Source organism: Trifolium pratense, linkage group LG7 (genome assembly GCF_020283565.1).
Source record: "Trifolium pratense cultivar HEN17-A07 linkage group LG7, ARS_RC_1.1, whole genome shotgun sequence".
NCBI lineage: Eukaryota > Viridiplantae > Streptophyta > Magnoliopsida > Fabales > Fabaceae > Trifolium > Trifolium pratense.
This window is the reverse complement of record NC_060065.1, coordinates 8109395-8127125: the sequence shown is the minus strand read 5'-3', so window position 1 is coordinate 8127125 and position 17731 is coordinate 8109395. Positions and strand designations below refer to the sequence as shown.

The window sequence follows — 17731 nt, the reverse complement described above, 5'->3', positions numbered from 1 at the left end:
AACAAATAATGAGAAAGGAGGGTCATGATTAACAACCACATTAAGTTTTATCCAATTATACATGTCATCTCATTTCATTAATAATAATGTTGTAAATACAAGATGGTATAGCGATAAAATTATGAAAACTAGCTAGAGATATAGCCGCCCCGGCAAGCCTATGAGCAACTTCATTTGCTTATCTCCTAATGAATTTAACATCAGAGTTCACAAGATTAGAAGCTAGAATATTTCTACAATCATTTAAAATAGCACCAAGATCAGAGAGGTAGGTTCTTTTGCTGTAAAGACTATCGATTATCTTTTTGCAATTTCATTTCAAAGTCAGTGTCATATAACTGCATTTCTTCTACCCACTTGAGAGCATGCAGCAAGCCTATGGCTTCACCAATCTCCACGTTGACTATATGTTCTATCCACTTTGTTCTCGCAGCCACAAACCTACCATGATCATCCCTTAAACACATACCAAGTCCCACCTTGTTGCGATCTAGCAAAAAGGAAGCATCTACATTACACTTGTACCTTTCATGTCTTGGCTTGGTCTAGACCGTTTGTTGAGGACTCGGCTGAGTTATATTGACTGATTGACGGATCTGTTGTGCATTTCGCCAAGACGTGATTAAATGTTTAGCACGTTCAACCACAGTTTGGTCAGAATCAATGACATTTTCCCACATCTTATCATTCTATAAATAAATTTAAAAAACAAACTTTAAATGTTATCATGAACAAACACTAATTAATATGACCATAAATGTTATCATGAATTAAAAATATTTTTTTAAATTATTTTATATTTATCAACTAATTACTTAAATCGGTAATTTTATCAAATACTTCAACTATAATCAACTACAATATAATATAAATAGCCATTAAAAAGACTTCAACTATAAATTATATATTTATATTCTCTCTAGTCTTATATATAAAAGAATTTTACTTTTTAGATTTATTATAGAAATGATGTATTTATACTATAATATTATCTAAATACATCCAATTCTATAATGAATTTAAAAACTAATTTTTTTTTCTTTTTTCTTATATATAGGATCGAAGGGTAATTTACTCAATTTTTAATAGCTGTAATAAATTCTTTTACCGTATAAGCTACTAACTATTATAAAAACTAGCAGTCAGATAAGGCGCGTTCCACGCCTATCTGTGTCTATTATGCAAACTTATGTTAAAAAAAAGACATGCCTTATGAAAAACTTATGGTGAGTTTGTTAATAAAAAAATTTTGCTACTTAAAAAAAAGGTCAAGGATATTGTTGATATTATGAAAAGTTTAAAGTCTACACCAAAATTTTTTATATCATCTTTATATATAGGTATAGAAGATAAATAAAAAGCGATTCGATGTTAGCCGTGTCGTTGGTTGTAAAAGGGTGTCCTCCTACTAATCCTTGCTACTCTATTGTCACTCTCATCAATCGCCTTAAGATGAGAGAATGACATGTTTTGATATCTCATATCAATAGGTAGGCTAACTAAGTTGCGAACTGGTTGACATGTTATGCTATTAAACTACCTACGTGTATTCATTATCTTAGTAGTCCGCCACCGGGTTGTGTTAACCTCTTATGGCAAGACTTAGCTAGTATTCATTTTAACCGCATAATCCTTATGTAATCCGGTCTAACGACCTCCGGTTTAGCGAGAAAAAAAAAGAAGATAAATAAAAGCCGTGTGTTTGGTTTCCATTCTACACACCCTAGAATCCATTCTACCTTGAAAATGAAAAAAAAAAAAAAAAGTGTTTGGCTATTCTCCAAAATCCATTCTAAGGTGAGTAAAATCAATTCTAGTTGAAGTCACAATTTCTAGTTTTTATGGTGGGGAGAATCAATTCTACATTTATGACATACAAACTCCTTTATTATTTCCTTAACTGCCCTCTTTGATTTTTTTTTATCAACACTCTGTTTTGTATCTCATCAACATCAATACTCATGTCTTTCAGTTTTTCTATCGAGAACCCTTCACTATCCTCTACTGATTTTTTTTCTTCATAAATTAGCGTCATAATAATATTTTAGTACTATAATATTGCACTTTAAATTCATATTTAGTATTATGCCAATTTAATTTATGTTTTAACAAGTATTATAATGATGTATAATTTTTATCTATGCCCATTTTAGTAATTATACACTCAAAAACAATTTTATTCAAAATTATTCAAACAACATAAATTGACAACAATCAATTCTGCATTATTGTATTCAAACATAAATCAAGTATCTCAAAATCAATTTTATTTTTTTTTTCTTTTCATTTTCATCGCACACATTACCAGTTATCACCAAAGGCGTTGAATCTCGAATAAATACGACTGTAATACTTACCACCAGTATTAAATAACAGAAAAGGTGACGTGTCACATCAGTCCACGTAACCATTAACCAATAAAGTCCGGGACAAGTTTTGTCGTTTCCACCATTCTCTTTCCTTTCTTTTCATCGTCCCCACCATTTTCTCTCCCCAACCAAAACAAAACAAAACAAAAATATCACACACTACACTATCTTCATCTTCATCTTCATCTTCAATCCTCATCCTTTTTCCCTTTCCTTTCTCCGCTACTTCACCAATTACTCCGCACCTTTTCCGCGCCTCTATCCTTTCCAACCGTCTCATCTCTTCCTCATCCAATCTAAATCTTAATCCCTTCCACTATCATCTCCATCGTCACCGTCCAATTTTCTTTCATACTTCACTCTTCAATCATAACCGTCCAATTTTCTTACATCACACACTAACGCAACTAACTCTCTCAAATTCATCTACTTTTTAAATTTTCCGGCAGATCCATGACGGAAGAAGATCGGAGCGTGAAACAAAACCGCGTCGTGGATGTAGTCTTAGACTGTGTAATACCATACATCGACGATCCAAAAGACCGTGACGCGGTTTCTCAAGTGTGTCGGCGATGGTACGAACTCGACTCATCAACTCGGAAACACGTGACGATTGCTCTGTGTTACACCACGACGCCGTGGCGTCTCCGGCGTAGGTTTCCGCATCTTGAATCGCTGAAACTGAAGGGGAAACCTAGAGCTGCGATGTTCAATTTGATTCCTGAAGATTGGGGTGGTCATGTTACGCCTTGGATTAAAGAAATTTCTCAGTATTTTGATTGTTTAAAGAATCTTCACTTTCGTCGTATGATTGTTCAAGATTCCGATCTTAAGATTCTTGCTCATACACGTGGTCATGTGCTTCAGTCTCTTAAGCTTGATAAGTGTTCTGGCTTTTCTACTCATGGTCTTGGCTTTATTGCTCGCTTTTGCAGGTATAATTGAACTGAATGTTTTCAAAAATTGAACTGCTTTTTGAGTTTTCAATGTTTAATGCCAAGTGTTGTGTCTTGTTTTCCTGTTGTAGTTCCTTTTTTCTTTTTCTTTTTTTAACTACGTACTTTGCTATTTCTAATTATAGTTCTAATGTACTTCCTCCGGTCTTATATAATCTAAAATTGACTTTTTAGATTCATTGAAAAAATAATTATCCTGAAACAATAATATATCTAGTCACATCTGATACATTACTTTTTCGATGAATCTAAAAAGTCAATTTTGACTTATACATGAAACAGGAGGGAGTATGTTATTGTTATTTTTCTGATGGTTTTTCAAAATATTTCATTACAGGGTAGGCTTGTTTCTTGGTTAAGAAATTTGCCATATATTGATAAACTTTGTAGTTTATTTTTTGAAAAAGGTCAAAAGAATTTATTAAATTTAAGAGGCATAAGATAGGCCAAAACAATCAAGATACAGAAAAATTCCACCCTGATCACACACACTAAATGACTTACATGATCTGAGTATACAGCTAACTGAAAGGTACAATATAGAACAAACCCAACCATTCAGTAGCTGATAAGAATTTTCACCATGATATATAACAAGCTAGTTCAGAAGGAGCAGAACTTACGACCTATTAGGATCTCGCTCCAAGCCACCAAAACTCCTTCGACATCCAGAAAGTGACCTGCAATTAAACAAGAGACATGTGCTCCCAGCTAGCTCAGATACAACTTAATCAAAGGAAGTATTCCTTGATGATACATTCCCTGCTGTTGCCTGCAAATGAAATCCCTTGATTTAGAGAATACCTGAACCCCTTCATTCAACTACATAACCACTTCCAAACTTTGTAATGATTGATCATTATGGAGCAAGTTTATACATTTATTCACTAAAACCTTGTTGACCAATTTCTTTTGACATGTAGGATACAATATTTTAACATATCATAAGGCAGTATTTGGTTGTGAGGAACATAATCACATAATTCATTGTAATTTTTTTTATCTATAATAAATAGAATAATTCCCATACTTTATGATTCACAAGGGATAAATATACCTATAACTTTTCATCATCCTTTTCCCGTGTTTTATGAATAAAATTTGGTATGGTAAACAAATTCTTATGTAGTATAATCTTTTTAAGTACATTGATCTGAGACATTGTTTTACGTAAGTTTATGTCTGCAGTTATCGGTTATTGTGGCTGTAACCGTAAAATTTTGGTTTTTGGCAGGAACTTAAAAGTTTTTCTTCTGGAGGAAAGTACAATTGTGGAAAACGATGGCGAATGGCTACATGAGCTTGCTTTGAATAATACGGTTCTTGAGTCTCTAAATTTTTACTTGACTGATATTGTTCATGTCAAAGTTCAGGACCTCGAGCTCTTAGCCAAAAATTGCCCAAACTTGGTGTCTGTGAAAATTACTGATTGTGAAATCTTGGATCTTGTGAACTTTTTCCGCAATGCAACTGCTCTGGAAGAATTTTCTGGAGGCACCTACAATGAGGAATCTGAAAGATACACTGCTGTATCTTTACCAGCAAAGTTATGTCGATTGGGTCTAACGTATATTGGGAAGAATGAGTTGCCAATAGCGTTCACGTATGCAGCTGCACTGAAAAAATTGGATCTCCTCTATGCTTTGCTAGATACAGAGGATCATTGTATGTTGATCCAAAAGTGCCCAAATTTAGAAGTCCTTGAGGTAAATTTCAAAATATTGATCATTCATGTCTTGTATATATGGTTGAGTTTTATTCATGATTGGATACATTAATATATACTTAGTCTCTTACTATGAACTAATATCTTCCTTTATGAACAGACAAGGAATGTAATTGGAGATAGAGGATTGACGGTTCTTGGTAACTGTTGTAAGAAGTTAAAAAGACTTAGGATTGAACGAGGTGATGATGATCAAGGAATGGAGGATGTAGATGGTTCTGTTTCCCACAGAGGACTAATTGCTTTATCACAGGGCTGTACAGAACTTGAATATATGGCTGTTTACGTGTCCGATATTACAAATGCATCTCTGGAACATATTGGCACTCACTTGAAGAATCTTTGTGATTTTCGTCTTGTATTGCTTGATCATGAAGAGAAAATATCTGATCTGCCGCTTGATAACGGGGTGAGGGCTTTGCTGACAGGGTGTGACAAGCTTAAAAGGTTTGCACTATATCTGCGGCGTGGTGGTTTGACTGATGTTGGTCTTGGTTACATTGGGCAATACAGTCAAAATGTGAGGTGGATGCTATTAGGTTACGTGGGGCAAACTGATGCAGGTCTTTTGGAATTCGCAAAGGGCTGTCCTAATCTTCAGAAACTTGAAATGAGAGGGTGTTCCTTTTTCAGTGAGCATGCACTCGCTGTTGCTGCAACACAATTGTCTTCTCTTAGGTACTTGTGGGTTCAAGGGTATGGTGCATCTCCATCTGGACGTGATCTTTTGGCGATGGCTCGCCCCTTTTGGAATATTGAGTTGATTCCTTCTAGATGCGTTGCTATCAATAATAATATCAATGAGCCTATGGTTGTTGTTGATCATCCAGCTCATATTCTTGCATACTACTCTCTTGCTGGCCAAAGATCCGATTTTCCAGATACTGTTGTACCTTTGAATCCTGGAGAATATTTGCAGTTTCATGTCTAGAGTTGTGTATAAACCCAGTTTTGTTTTTCTTCTACCCTTCCAAATCTTGTTTGTAAGTTCCTCCTGTATTTGTAGTTCAGGGTTCTCATTTTTCGCTGCAACTCCCTAGCCAATAATAGTCTTGTAATAAGCTTGCGTTTTCATTTGTAATCCAGAAATGCATCCACCACTTATTACAATCTGTTCCCTTTAAGCTGAAGATTCTCAATTTTGTAAATATATAATAACAACTGTTTTTTCTTTTCATTCATATATTTTTTTTCCCATTTTCTCAATTAACTGTTGGATATACTCATTGTTAGGTGCACGTGCACCATCTGAGACGTTGATTGGATACTTCATTTTTAGTCCACTAATTCGAAAAAAATCAACAATGTCTTTCAAAACTAGTAGTTGATTGGATAATTGATGACAAATATGCTTGTCATTTTTTGAAGCATAGTTTTGTCATCAAACAAAGTTTTGTAGGTGATTTCAATGTGGTTCTAGGGGCTCATGAAAACAAGGTAAGGGTTTGCCTCCAAAAATAACCAATGATGATTTTAGGGACTGACACTTAATCAACAACTAGAGATTGTTTCTTTACTGGTTCCTAAAGGAGTCCAAACATCTTTGTTTAAGATTTTTTCATATCATGTTTCTTAAAGGTTTCTCTTTTCATGTTTGAATATGTTAGTTCAGTTTTATGATTCTTGGTAGATTCTGGATGTTTTTAATTTTTACAATTTCATAAGATCTTCATATTTAAATAGGAAAATAGAGACATGTTGAATATGCAGGCAAGGTGAACTTCTGATTGTTGTATCAGGGCATGATTTCAAGGCCCTTGCAACTTAGTTTCTTTGACTGTGTTGAAGTAAGGTAACTATAACACTAGGAATGTTTTTTATTTTGTTTGGGTAAACCATAATGGGAATCATCATGTTGCTGCATCTTTCAATTTTATTATTGAAACACTTCTTTAACTTGAAAACATGTTTGAGAAATAAATATGGCATTTTGATAGTTTCAGTGTAAACTCTTAACCTTGTCACCAAACTCTCTTCGTTCACACCACCTCCATCTTCCTCGTGTTTCGACCTAGTAAAATCCCTAAAACCCCCAACCCAGGAAGACGCCTAAATTATTGCTCTCAACACCTGTCTCCCTCGCTCTCACATCACCTCCGTCTCCCTAACTCTGTTTTGCCGTTGGAAAGAAAGATGCTGCCACGCAAGGATCTTTCATTCAGGTACAGTAGCAAGATTTGGAAACACGCCTATTTTTTTTTTTTATTTACAAGCTACTACTTACAACTTGACTTAACCAAACTTGAATAAATAAACAGTACACTGATTATAAGAACTGCAGCATCTAGTATAGATTCAAACTTCAATTTCTGTGATTAAATGTGCCTTGTAATTGTAATATTAAGATACCATTAGCTTGGGCTGTATGAAAATGGCTGGGAATGGAGAGGGTAGTTATCATTCTGCATTCACTCCACTACCCAGCACAACCAAGAAGAAGAACTTCCATCCGTTACTCACGCGCCCTATTTTTACACATCCGCTACTTAAGTAACGGATGTGTAAAAATCAGAAATTTTGGGAAAAAAAGCCGTCCGCTACTTAAGTAGCGGACATTGTTTGAGTAACCAGTAGGGCGGCAAAAGTAACCCCCTTATTTTTTATAATATTCATTGTATTCTAGTAACTTGTGATTGAATTTGAATGTGTTATGTGGACCTTTTAATATTTTCTTATTTGAAGAAGCGCTACTAACACCTAGCCCTATAATAGCCGTTTTCGTTTAGGATCACCAAATTTTTTCAGCGTCATGCTAACATGTGTCCTAAGGGCACACATTAAGTATACTTGAGATAGTAATTAAGTCTTGGATAAAACAATATTTGACTTTTAAAGTGATAAAATGCACAATTTTCAATACAAAACTTCTATTTTTATACACTAACAAGGGCTTTAAGGGCACATGTTAGCTTTTCCATTTTTCTATACTTAGATTTGAAATGTCACCAAGTTTTGCTAAAAAGATGGTGATGTCATACAATACAAGCGATAAATTTTTCTTTTTGGTTTTTATCATTAACCACTTAAATTTAATATATTTTTTTATTATTACAAAGAGGGCAAAAGCTCGAGAAATGGAGAAACTACACAATAACTAACCGGGGCACAGAAATCCCCATAACATCAGCTACAAGCAATTGACTAAGATGAGCCGGACAAGTCTCATAGAAACAAAATCCATCCTCCAAGGTAGCCCCATAGCTAGCTAATGCATCAGCGCACCGGTTAGCTTCCCTGTAAGAATGCTTCACTACCACCTCCCAATCCATTGCTATCAAAGATCTAATTTTAGCTACCAACGCACGACTACTACATTGGTTACTATTTAGAACATTAGCCACTAATAAAGAGTCAACATTTAACTCAACAGCTTTAAAACCCAGCCTTCTAGCAAGACGAAACCCTGCATAAACTCCCCATTGCTCCGCCACATACGCGCTACAAATTCCAAGATTCTTAGCAAAACCTCCCAACCACTCACCATCACTGCCTCTTATAATTCTACCACAACCAGCGCTCCCATCATGCTTACAAGCTCCATCTGAATTCAATTTAACCCAACCAACAGGCGGCGGCTGTAACACCCTAACCCATACTACCCTTAAAAACGTAATATTAAAAACTTTTTAACAAGTGTAAAGGCAGAGTGCCACGCGGTAATTAAAGCACAAGCATACACACAGAGCGTCATGAAGTTTAACATGAAAAGCAACAGCGGATTCAATAAAAACCAAGCATGCATATAGATATATATACATAAGCCATATTCATCCCTAAGGATGTCACTTATACAAGAACTAGCATAACAAAAGGTAACACCGATATACGATGAAAGCCAAGCGTAATCCCCGACTCGATGTTACATTACCAGAGCAATTACTATTTACAAACTCTACCCAAAAGCTAGCACTAAAAGGAGAAATCTATGCTAAGTCTCCTCACCAAAAGATACTTCAACAGCAAACTAAAAACAGCAGTCTAAACGTCGGCACAGTCCTCAGCCTGAATATCTGAACCCCCAAAGGTCCAGCAAATAACACAAAGCAGAGAGTTAGAAAACATAATCGCATATCATACGAGTATAAGAAAGGCCTTACACTTTCGAACTATCATACATAATCTAACTCACGCCATACAATTATAGTATTAAATACATAGGAATTTACCTAGTATACTACTTACAGCAAACACGTCAAAACCAGTCAAGTAATGTCACATAACAATTACCAAGTAAATGTGCATATACCCTAATGCAATCTAATGCCAATTAATTCACTGTCATGCCATCCCTAGACATGACTAAATGCATGTGGTACCAAGGCGTCTCACCAACGGTGGACCAAGAACAGTTTTATATCTTGCTGGATATGTCGGAACTTACCGAACCATCTTATCTCCCTTGGATAAGCCAACACAGTTTTATATCATGTTGGATAGCAGCTCTGGACTCATGGATTCATCTAATCCGATCCTCGGCTTCATTATGGACACATAATCCATTTTCGTTATTGGAACCCAAGTTTCCAATGTTCACATACAATCATGAATGCATGTATGTATGCACATATCAACCATATGATATTCTTTAGCTCGAAGCTACTCTTTTATGAATACGGGAGCACAATCCTAACACATTCACTTAACATTACAAATTAATGTCAAAACATCACATTACTCACTTTAAACTGCAACTTATTGCATACACGTACAAATCATATAACGATTAACAATAAGCATCAACATGTATCAACAATCATGTAAGGATACCCTTAAAACATGTTACAAGTGCCTAATTACACTTACAACCATTAACAAAAAGTTGCAGGTTCAGTACTGTTCGCTAAGCGAAGCAGTAGCGAACTATTCGCTAAGCGAAGCTCAGTTCGCTGCAGCGAACTACGTCAGAGGATTACAGGTGCATGGCGAACAGGTAGCGAGTTTGTGGCGAGCAGGTTCGCGTAGCGAATCTCCTGGTCGCTTAGCGAACTACACCAGAAAAATATCTGTTCTTGAGTTTTTCTAAGGCGGTTTAACATTGGATCAGCTCAAAAATTCATTCAAACATGTTATAAATTCTCTTAAACAGCAATTTCAAGCATATATGGTATCGAGGAACATTAATCATCCCTTACAAACCTCCAAATACCTCACAAAATCATGATCATGCCCTTTTCTTGGATTTTAAGCAACTTTCATAAACTTTTCAAACATGATTCAAACACATACATATTTTTCATGGAATCAAGCTAGTGATTAACACATACAAAGTGATGATGAAGAACATCACACTCACATACAAAAGCTTAATCAAAAGTCTAAAAAGAAATTGAGTGGGAGAGTTCGGGAATGGGGACATAGACAATCTCCCCTCTCCTTGCCACTCAAGAATCATGAATTCTAATCTCTTAACTTAGCAAAGTTGATGATCCAAGCCTTTCCTCTTCTCTCTTGCTCGTGATTCTCTCCTTGTTCTTGCCTAAGGTTTTTGCTTTGCTCTAGCTTACAAACTTCTAACTCAAAGAAAATAAGTTGTGATACTATTCATGGGTTTGACTTGCTACTTATACTACTCTCTATGGGTCTTGAACCAAGCCCAATGGCTTAGGCCCATTGCCTTTCCACGCCCCAATCTTGGCCCAAAACTAAAGTTTCGCGCTTACTAATTATTCGTCGAATACTAAAATAATTAAGAGCCAATTAATAAATCAAATAACATTTAAGAAATATAAATACGAAAAATGGGTCGTTACAGCGGCTTCCAACCGATTAAAATCAATTCTTTATTGTGACGAAAAACCTTACTAAAAATAAGATCAGCATGCATATAATCACGAACAAACTTCGCCACCAAAGACACCGGTTGAGGAGGTCTACGAAAATTGTCATCATGAATTTCTTTAGGACAAAACTTACATGCATTTCCATACATGCATTTCTTACTTTTCCTCTCACAAAGAGGTAGTTTTTTTTATTAAAAAATAATTTTATTTTATTTTTTCAAAATGAAAAAACACAAATAACCACCTCTTTGTGAGTGGAAAAGTAAGAAATGCATGTATGGAAATGCATGTAAGTTTTGTCCATTTCTTTATTCCGCCAACACCACAAGCAATTACATGCCATAGCCCAAAAATTCTTCCAATCACCATCAACATGGGGTGGACAAGGCCCGCAAAACCGGCCCAACCCACTAAAACCGCAAAAAAAAACCGACATGGTACGGATCTGGGCGGTTTTCTAGACCCGCGGGTCTGTTTTACGGGTTCTTGTGACTACATATGGTCGGGTTCGGTTCACTAAAATGAAACCACGGATACCCGAACCGAAATAGATATAATAAAATAATATTTTAATATTGTAAATTAAAAACGCAGCGTTTTGCCTTTTTTTTAGGGTTAGATCTCAGTTACACTACACACTTACTCCTCTATCTCTCTCTCATTCAGCCATTTCTTTTCTTTCTTCTTTCACTCTCAAATAACATACAAAACTCAAACCCTAATCTAATGGATTTGCCGCCGCCGAGACCACCACCACCACCATAAACCCCCTGTCTTCCTCGCCTCAGCACCACCCACAAATATTAATCGATCATTTCTCACCCTTGTTTCGTTTTTTTGTTTAGCATATGAACGTTACTCTCCAGTTCAACAAAACAAAGGTAATGGTTTGATTGTTCCAATTCGCTTATTCTTATTCTTGTTGTTAGTTTTCAATTTCCTAACAATTTGTTTTGTTTGTTTTCAGATTATCTTGAATCTATTGAAATATTTTATAGTTTCTAAACTTTTCTAATTTTAGGGCTTTTTTGGATTAAAGTATGTTATTTTGGTTTCCTATTCAAGTTAGGGTTATTTATGTTTGTATTTTACTAATAATTTTTTTTGTTCTTGATTTAGGGTTTTAGTTTCATTTTCCAGATCTGCCGTGAAAGTTGAAAGGTAAGCCCTCTAAATCTCTAATTTTGATATGTAGTTCAAGAAGTTGTTGCTTTTCTTATTATTTGATTTGATTTTTGTAGTTGCTGTTGTTGTTGAGGTTGTTTTGAAAAAATACTAGAATATGATACAATTAACTTATCTGAACTCATATTAATCTTATGACCTTGACTGGATTTTTGGTTTTCATAGGTAAATTATTAGAATGGACAAATTAAGTTTTTAGTGAATTTTTGGTTTGAACATGTTCTAGAAAAACTCTAACTTTTAAAACATTGATGTTTATTGAATGCAGGTATGCAAGAAGGCATGTAAGAAGCTTCATGATTAGAGGATAGAAAAAAAAAGATTGTTCTTAAATTCTTGATTAGTGAATTCTTGTGTTAGTATTTTCCTTTGTATTTTTTAGTTTTTGTATGAGTTTTTCTTTCCTTGTCTCTTTCCCATGTATTTTTTATTATGCAGGTGACAATTCTTAATGTTCAAGGAGCATTGTGAAAGTCAATTGATGGAGATTCAGATTTTTCATTTAATGTAGTTACTTTTTTCATTTTATGTAGTTAATTGAAAAAAATCAAAAGAAACAATGGATTGTAATATTTAATTGAAAAAAATAGTAGGTGTTTAGTGTGTCTCTACTATATTTCACTGAAACTAAAATTTTAAATGTATATTATAAAAATAATAAAAAATAAAATGTATATGTTGAATCAATTGGGCCAAAATTAAAAGAGGACATAAAAAAAGGCCAATAAGCATAACACAAAAAATCTGGATAAAATCGAATAAAGTAGCCCAGTTTTAATAGAATATATATTTTTTAAAAAAAGGGCCAACAAAAATGCAAAAAAACAAATTGGGTCAGACCTGGCAAACCCGTAATAAGTTACCCGTTTGACCCGTCACCCGTTGGACCCGAACCCGCTTAAACCGAGGCCCAAAAAGGGGTTGATTTGGGTCACTAGTTTTCACCTGTAGATTGGACCGGTTGCTGGTTTTGGACCCATACCGACCCAAACCGGCCCGTTGTCCACCCCTTTCCACCCCACAATACCACTTATATTTTATTTAATCCACTGATTCAAATTACTAGAGAAAAAGTCAGACCTCGAAGTGACGTGCACCGAATTTAACCAAAGAGGCATCATTCACTAATGGACAATCTCTCAAAGCATGCAAAATATCTTCCATATACTTCCGCAGTAGCCACACATGGAACTACCAAGTCCCATTTTACTCTTTTTAAAATTAGTTAACAACCTGTCATGAAACAACAACCACATAAAATGACGAACTCGTTCCGGAACCTTAAGCCTCCAAATTTGCTTCCAGATTATTTATAAATTACCACGAGCTTATTAGTAATATCTAAAAGGTTATTTATTTGCATAAGTTATAAGTTAAAAAAATAAGTCTGTCTAAATGTACCTTAAATGGTAATTAATTATATTTATTGAATTCTATTTTAAATCTAAACATAAAATATAAAATTTAATGAAATCAAATGTCAAGTTATTATTATCCTTAGACTTTGTTTGCGAAGTTGGAAGGATGGGAGCAAGGTTTTAAATTGCGGACCGCATCACCTGATGCGGCCGCAATATTGCGGATGCGGTAGGCACTGCAACCGCATCGGACCGCAATTGCGGTGTGAACTCAAATCACACGTGATGCCGCAACGCAACCGCAACGCAACAGCATTTCACCGCAACACAACAGAGTTTTGACTGCAACGGCCGCAACGGTTCAATCCAATATTCCTTTTCGTAAAAATTCAGAGAATCTCACCTTTATTTTTTCCTTTATGTCCTTTCATTTTAGAGTTTCTGTCTTCTTATGTCTCGATGACTTAAAAATGAATTAAAATTTATATAGAATTATAAGTAAAAGATATATAAGGAATTACAATAATTATAGTATTTTTTCTGTGTTTGTGCGGATAAAAAATTATTTCACGTCGCAACGGCCGCAATTGCATCGCAGTGTCCGCATTAGCCGCAATCGCAATACCTGCAACCGCAACCGCATCCACGACCGCAACCGCAATTTAAAACCTTGGATGGGAGAGTAATGAGAGGGTTTTTTGAGCAGATTTGTTTTATTTGAAGAATATTCAATCACCCAAATCAAGTTTCATAGTGCGAAAATATCAATCAGGTTGACATCCCTAATACTATCATCAGTCATCTTGGGAAAACTAAGTCAATACCCAAGTAAAAAATATTTACTTTGATCGCATTCCTCTGAATTAAATATGTAATTATATATACTAATATCCGGTTGTTCCCTATGATAATAAAGTATTCTAAGAAGAAAATAGGGTTCTATTCTCTGATTAACACCAACCGTGAAGTGCAAGGAATTGAGCAGTTTCGCTCCGATTAACACCAACATGTTTTATGTTTTACTTTTTCACCATATATATGCCAACGAGTTTTTGATTTGCCAACATACACACTATTTATAAAATTGTTAGCTTTTTGATATATAGTAAATTATTACTTTTAAATTCAAATATATTATTCAACTCACTTTTAAATTCAAACATATATAGATATATGGGGAGTACCGTACGCCTACCGATATCCGGTACCAATACTCTGTTTAAAATGGAGTACCCGTGTATCATATGTGTCTATCCAATGAAAACATACTACAACACATAAACAGAATGTACTATTCTAGACATTCAATTAGAACTTATGTAATAATTTTCTTATTGTTATGAAACTGTGTATAAACAATAGGAGAACAAAGAAGAATAAAGAGAAAGGGAGACATCCGTAATACTATCATCAATCATCTTGGGAAAACTAAGCCAATACTTTGATCACATTCCTTTGAATTGTAAAACAAAACAAAGAAAAAAACGAAATTACCTTATAAATATGTTGTTGCGTTGATATAAACTACTTTTGTGTTTTGTTTTGTTGGTATATATGGTTTTGCTAGTAGACACCACTAAAAAATTAGAAGGTATAGTAAGCTACACTCTTTTGAAAAGTACAAAACACCCAATTTTACCTTCTTAGAAAAATCAAATCGAAGGGATATAATTATAATTAAATTTATTACAATAATAAACTCCAATTTTCTCTTTACTTTTTTCTGTTGGTCAGCAGAATTGTTGTCTGATCTACACAGTCTTCTTCGTCGCTGACCAATCGACCTCCCTCACATCTTCTTTCGTCTTTCTTGAACGACCTTAGCCATGAATGATGAAACATCCTTTTGCTCTCCTAATCGCAAGGAGGGAATGATTGCCCTATAAAAGTAACCGAAATAGATAAAAAAAATCATGTATATTTGTATTTGCTTCTTCGAATATATTGCTTTGAGTTTACATGCCATGGATGTTCATCTAGGCAACAATGATGTCAGGCGCGGCCAATGCAAACAACTAATGGGCTGACTAAAAGCAAAAGAGAGAATTGGGATTTAGATTTAATGAAAAATTGAGTGTTTTGTACTTTTCAAAATTGAGTTTACAAACTATCAGCATAGATTAAGAGGATCTTGCACCATACAGATTATCAGCTTACACTTGTCTAGGTCTACTAAAACCCTAATTCTCCATCTATACTTCATAGTGAAGGAGTATTTTGGCAAGAAAAGTCCAAATTTCGCATCTATAAGGAGTATTTTGGCAAGAAAAGTCCAAGTTGATTTCGCATCTATATAATGATAGAAATACCAACTTTTTTCATAATTTTAGACTCAGAATTTCACTAAACAAATTAACTTTTTAAAACAGACAATGACATGGTGTTGACCAATAATGATGATTTGGAAAGATATAATGATAAATTGTTTACTTTTGTATACCGCTCTAATACTGGTTTCATGTTGCGACAATTTTTTAATTGTTTCTACTGAGGACAACCAATCTTCCTTCGAGGAAACTCGACCCACCATCTTTGTTCCTAATTCAGTTGTTGTTCATAGACTATGATTTTGAAACTTTCTACTTTAAAAAATTAAGACATTATCGATGATGATGATATTATCAACGTTAACTTATCTTTCTTCTTCTTCTTCCTTATATTTAAGTCTTATTATTTCGTGCTTTCTTTTTCGTTAATATTTTATTGCAAATACATATATAGTTGCTCTCTTTAACTATTACTGTAGCTTATTTTAATCAATGTCAAAATCTTCATTTATGGTATGCATATAGAAGATTGTATTTTACTGACTTATTAGGCAAAAAACAAATGTTTAGAACTTCTTCTGTCAAATCAATTCCGCACTTGATACAATTTTCATCGTGAAAATCAGAAGCTCCAATACGTAACTTCTTCACTGCAGATCTTCACAACGATTTTGCCATGCCGCAATGCATAACCAAACAATTTTTTTTTTAATAAACCAAACAAACTTAATCTTTGAAGAATATTTTTCAACATATTTTGGAGGTATCATAATCAAAATTAACATAAGATTTTTTTATTTTTTTTTTGAAACCTTTTTGAAACCTTAGATTGACATACGTATGAGGTATATACACTTTAGGCCTTAATATCGAATATTTTGGGCCTAACCCGTCCGGCCACTATCCAAATTGAGTAAAATTATATATACTTTCGATTCCTGTCACGGACAGACACACTGACTCACTCCCCGAAACCCTAAGAATTACATAATTAAAAAATAATTTAAAATAACATTACATAATTTTAAAAACAATTAATTTTGTTGACCATCTTGCCCAAAATGTTGCCAAATATGCTCGACAAAGTAGAAGTTGAAGATGAGCTTGCCTATTCAAAAATTGTGCTTTTGTGATGTACAAAAAAAAAATTGTGTTATTGTGTAAATATCCATTAATTCAAATTGAATATATAAAATATAGTGGGTCCCATGAAAATAATATTTTAATAAAAAATAAGATGGGTCAAAGAGGAGAGAGTGTTCTTATTTTAGAAGTGGTACTTAATAGATACTCAAATGAGTGGTACTCCAATGGTAGTACCTATTAAGTACTTATGGTACTTATTAGGTACTACCATTGGAGATAGTCTAAGTTCCAAAATAACATTACAGTATAACATTGCAGTACTGATACAAATTTATCTAAAATAACATTACAACACCAAAAATAACATTACGGTACCAAAAAAACTTAGAAATTATAATTTCAAAATATAACACATTGTAGTTTGATTCGTTTTTTTGAAATGAAAACTGCAAATCAAAACAAACTGTGCGATTAAGTAAAAAAATCATCTGAATTCATCCAACCAAAACAAATGCGGTTTTGCGGTTGGTTTGAATCAGTTTGCGGTTTGACTTTTGGATTTGTTCGGATACGATCACTCCTAATCACCACCATTATTATCTATTATTTTCTTTAAAGTGCAAACAGAAACAACTTTATTGAAATCGTACACTTCATTGTGTAATTCTGACTGTATAATGCAGCAACACAGATCAGGAAAAAAATTGGAAATAAATCAGACTGGATTGACCTAGGAATGAAAAAGAACAAACACAATAAAAGAAAATAGGCTTAAATGCACTTTTGGTCCCCTATTTTCAAAAAAATGAAGTTTTGGTCCCCCAATTTTAAAAACCAGTTTTTTAGTCCCCCTATTTTCATTTTTTTTAGTTTTGATCCCCCATCCTATTTTAGGGTTAATTTTGTTGATGTGGCCTTGTAACTAATGATGTGGCAACATTCATGTGGACAAATTTAATATCCATGTCATTATTATATATTTTTAAATTTAATAAAACTTTATT

General features: G+C 34.2%; 1 protein-coding gene and 1 long non-coding RNA gene across 2 annotated transcripts; both read left to right on the top strand.

Annotated features, from left to right (window-relative positions):
• Positions 1 to 2367: 2367 nt before the first annotated feature.
• On the top strand, positions 2368 to 6228 carry LOC123896819 (coronatine-insensitive protein 1-like). Its single transcript, XM_045947203.1, has 3 exons — positions 2368 to 3304; positions 4560 to 5031; positions 5152 to 6228. The coding sequence occupies exons 1-3, from the start codon at positions 2823 to 2825 to the stop codon at positions 5980 to 5982; spliced, it is 1785 nt and encodes a 594-aa protein (XP_045803159.1). The 5' UTR covers positions 2368 to 2822; the 3' UTR covers positions 5983 to 6228.
• A 4984-nt stretch (positions 6229 to 11212) lies between these two features.
• LOC123898174 lies at positions 11213 to 12588 on the top strand. The gene is made up of 3 exons (XR_006805278.1): positions 11213 to 11712; positions 11951 to 11992; positions 12285 to 12588. It is a non-coding gene; the product is annotated as an uncharacterized LOC123898174 (long non-coding RNA).
• The last annotated feature ends 5143 nt before the right edge of the window (positions 12589 to 17731 follow it).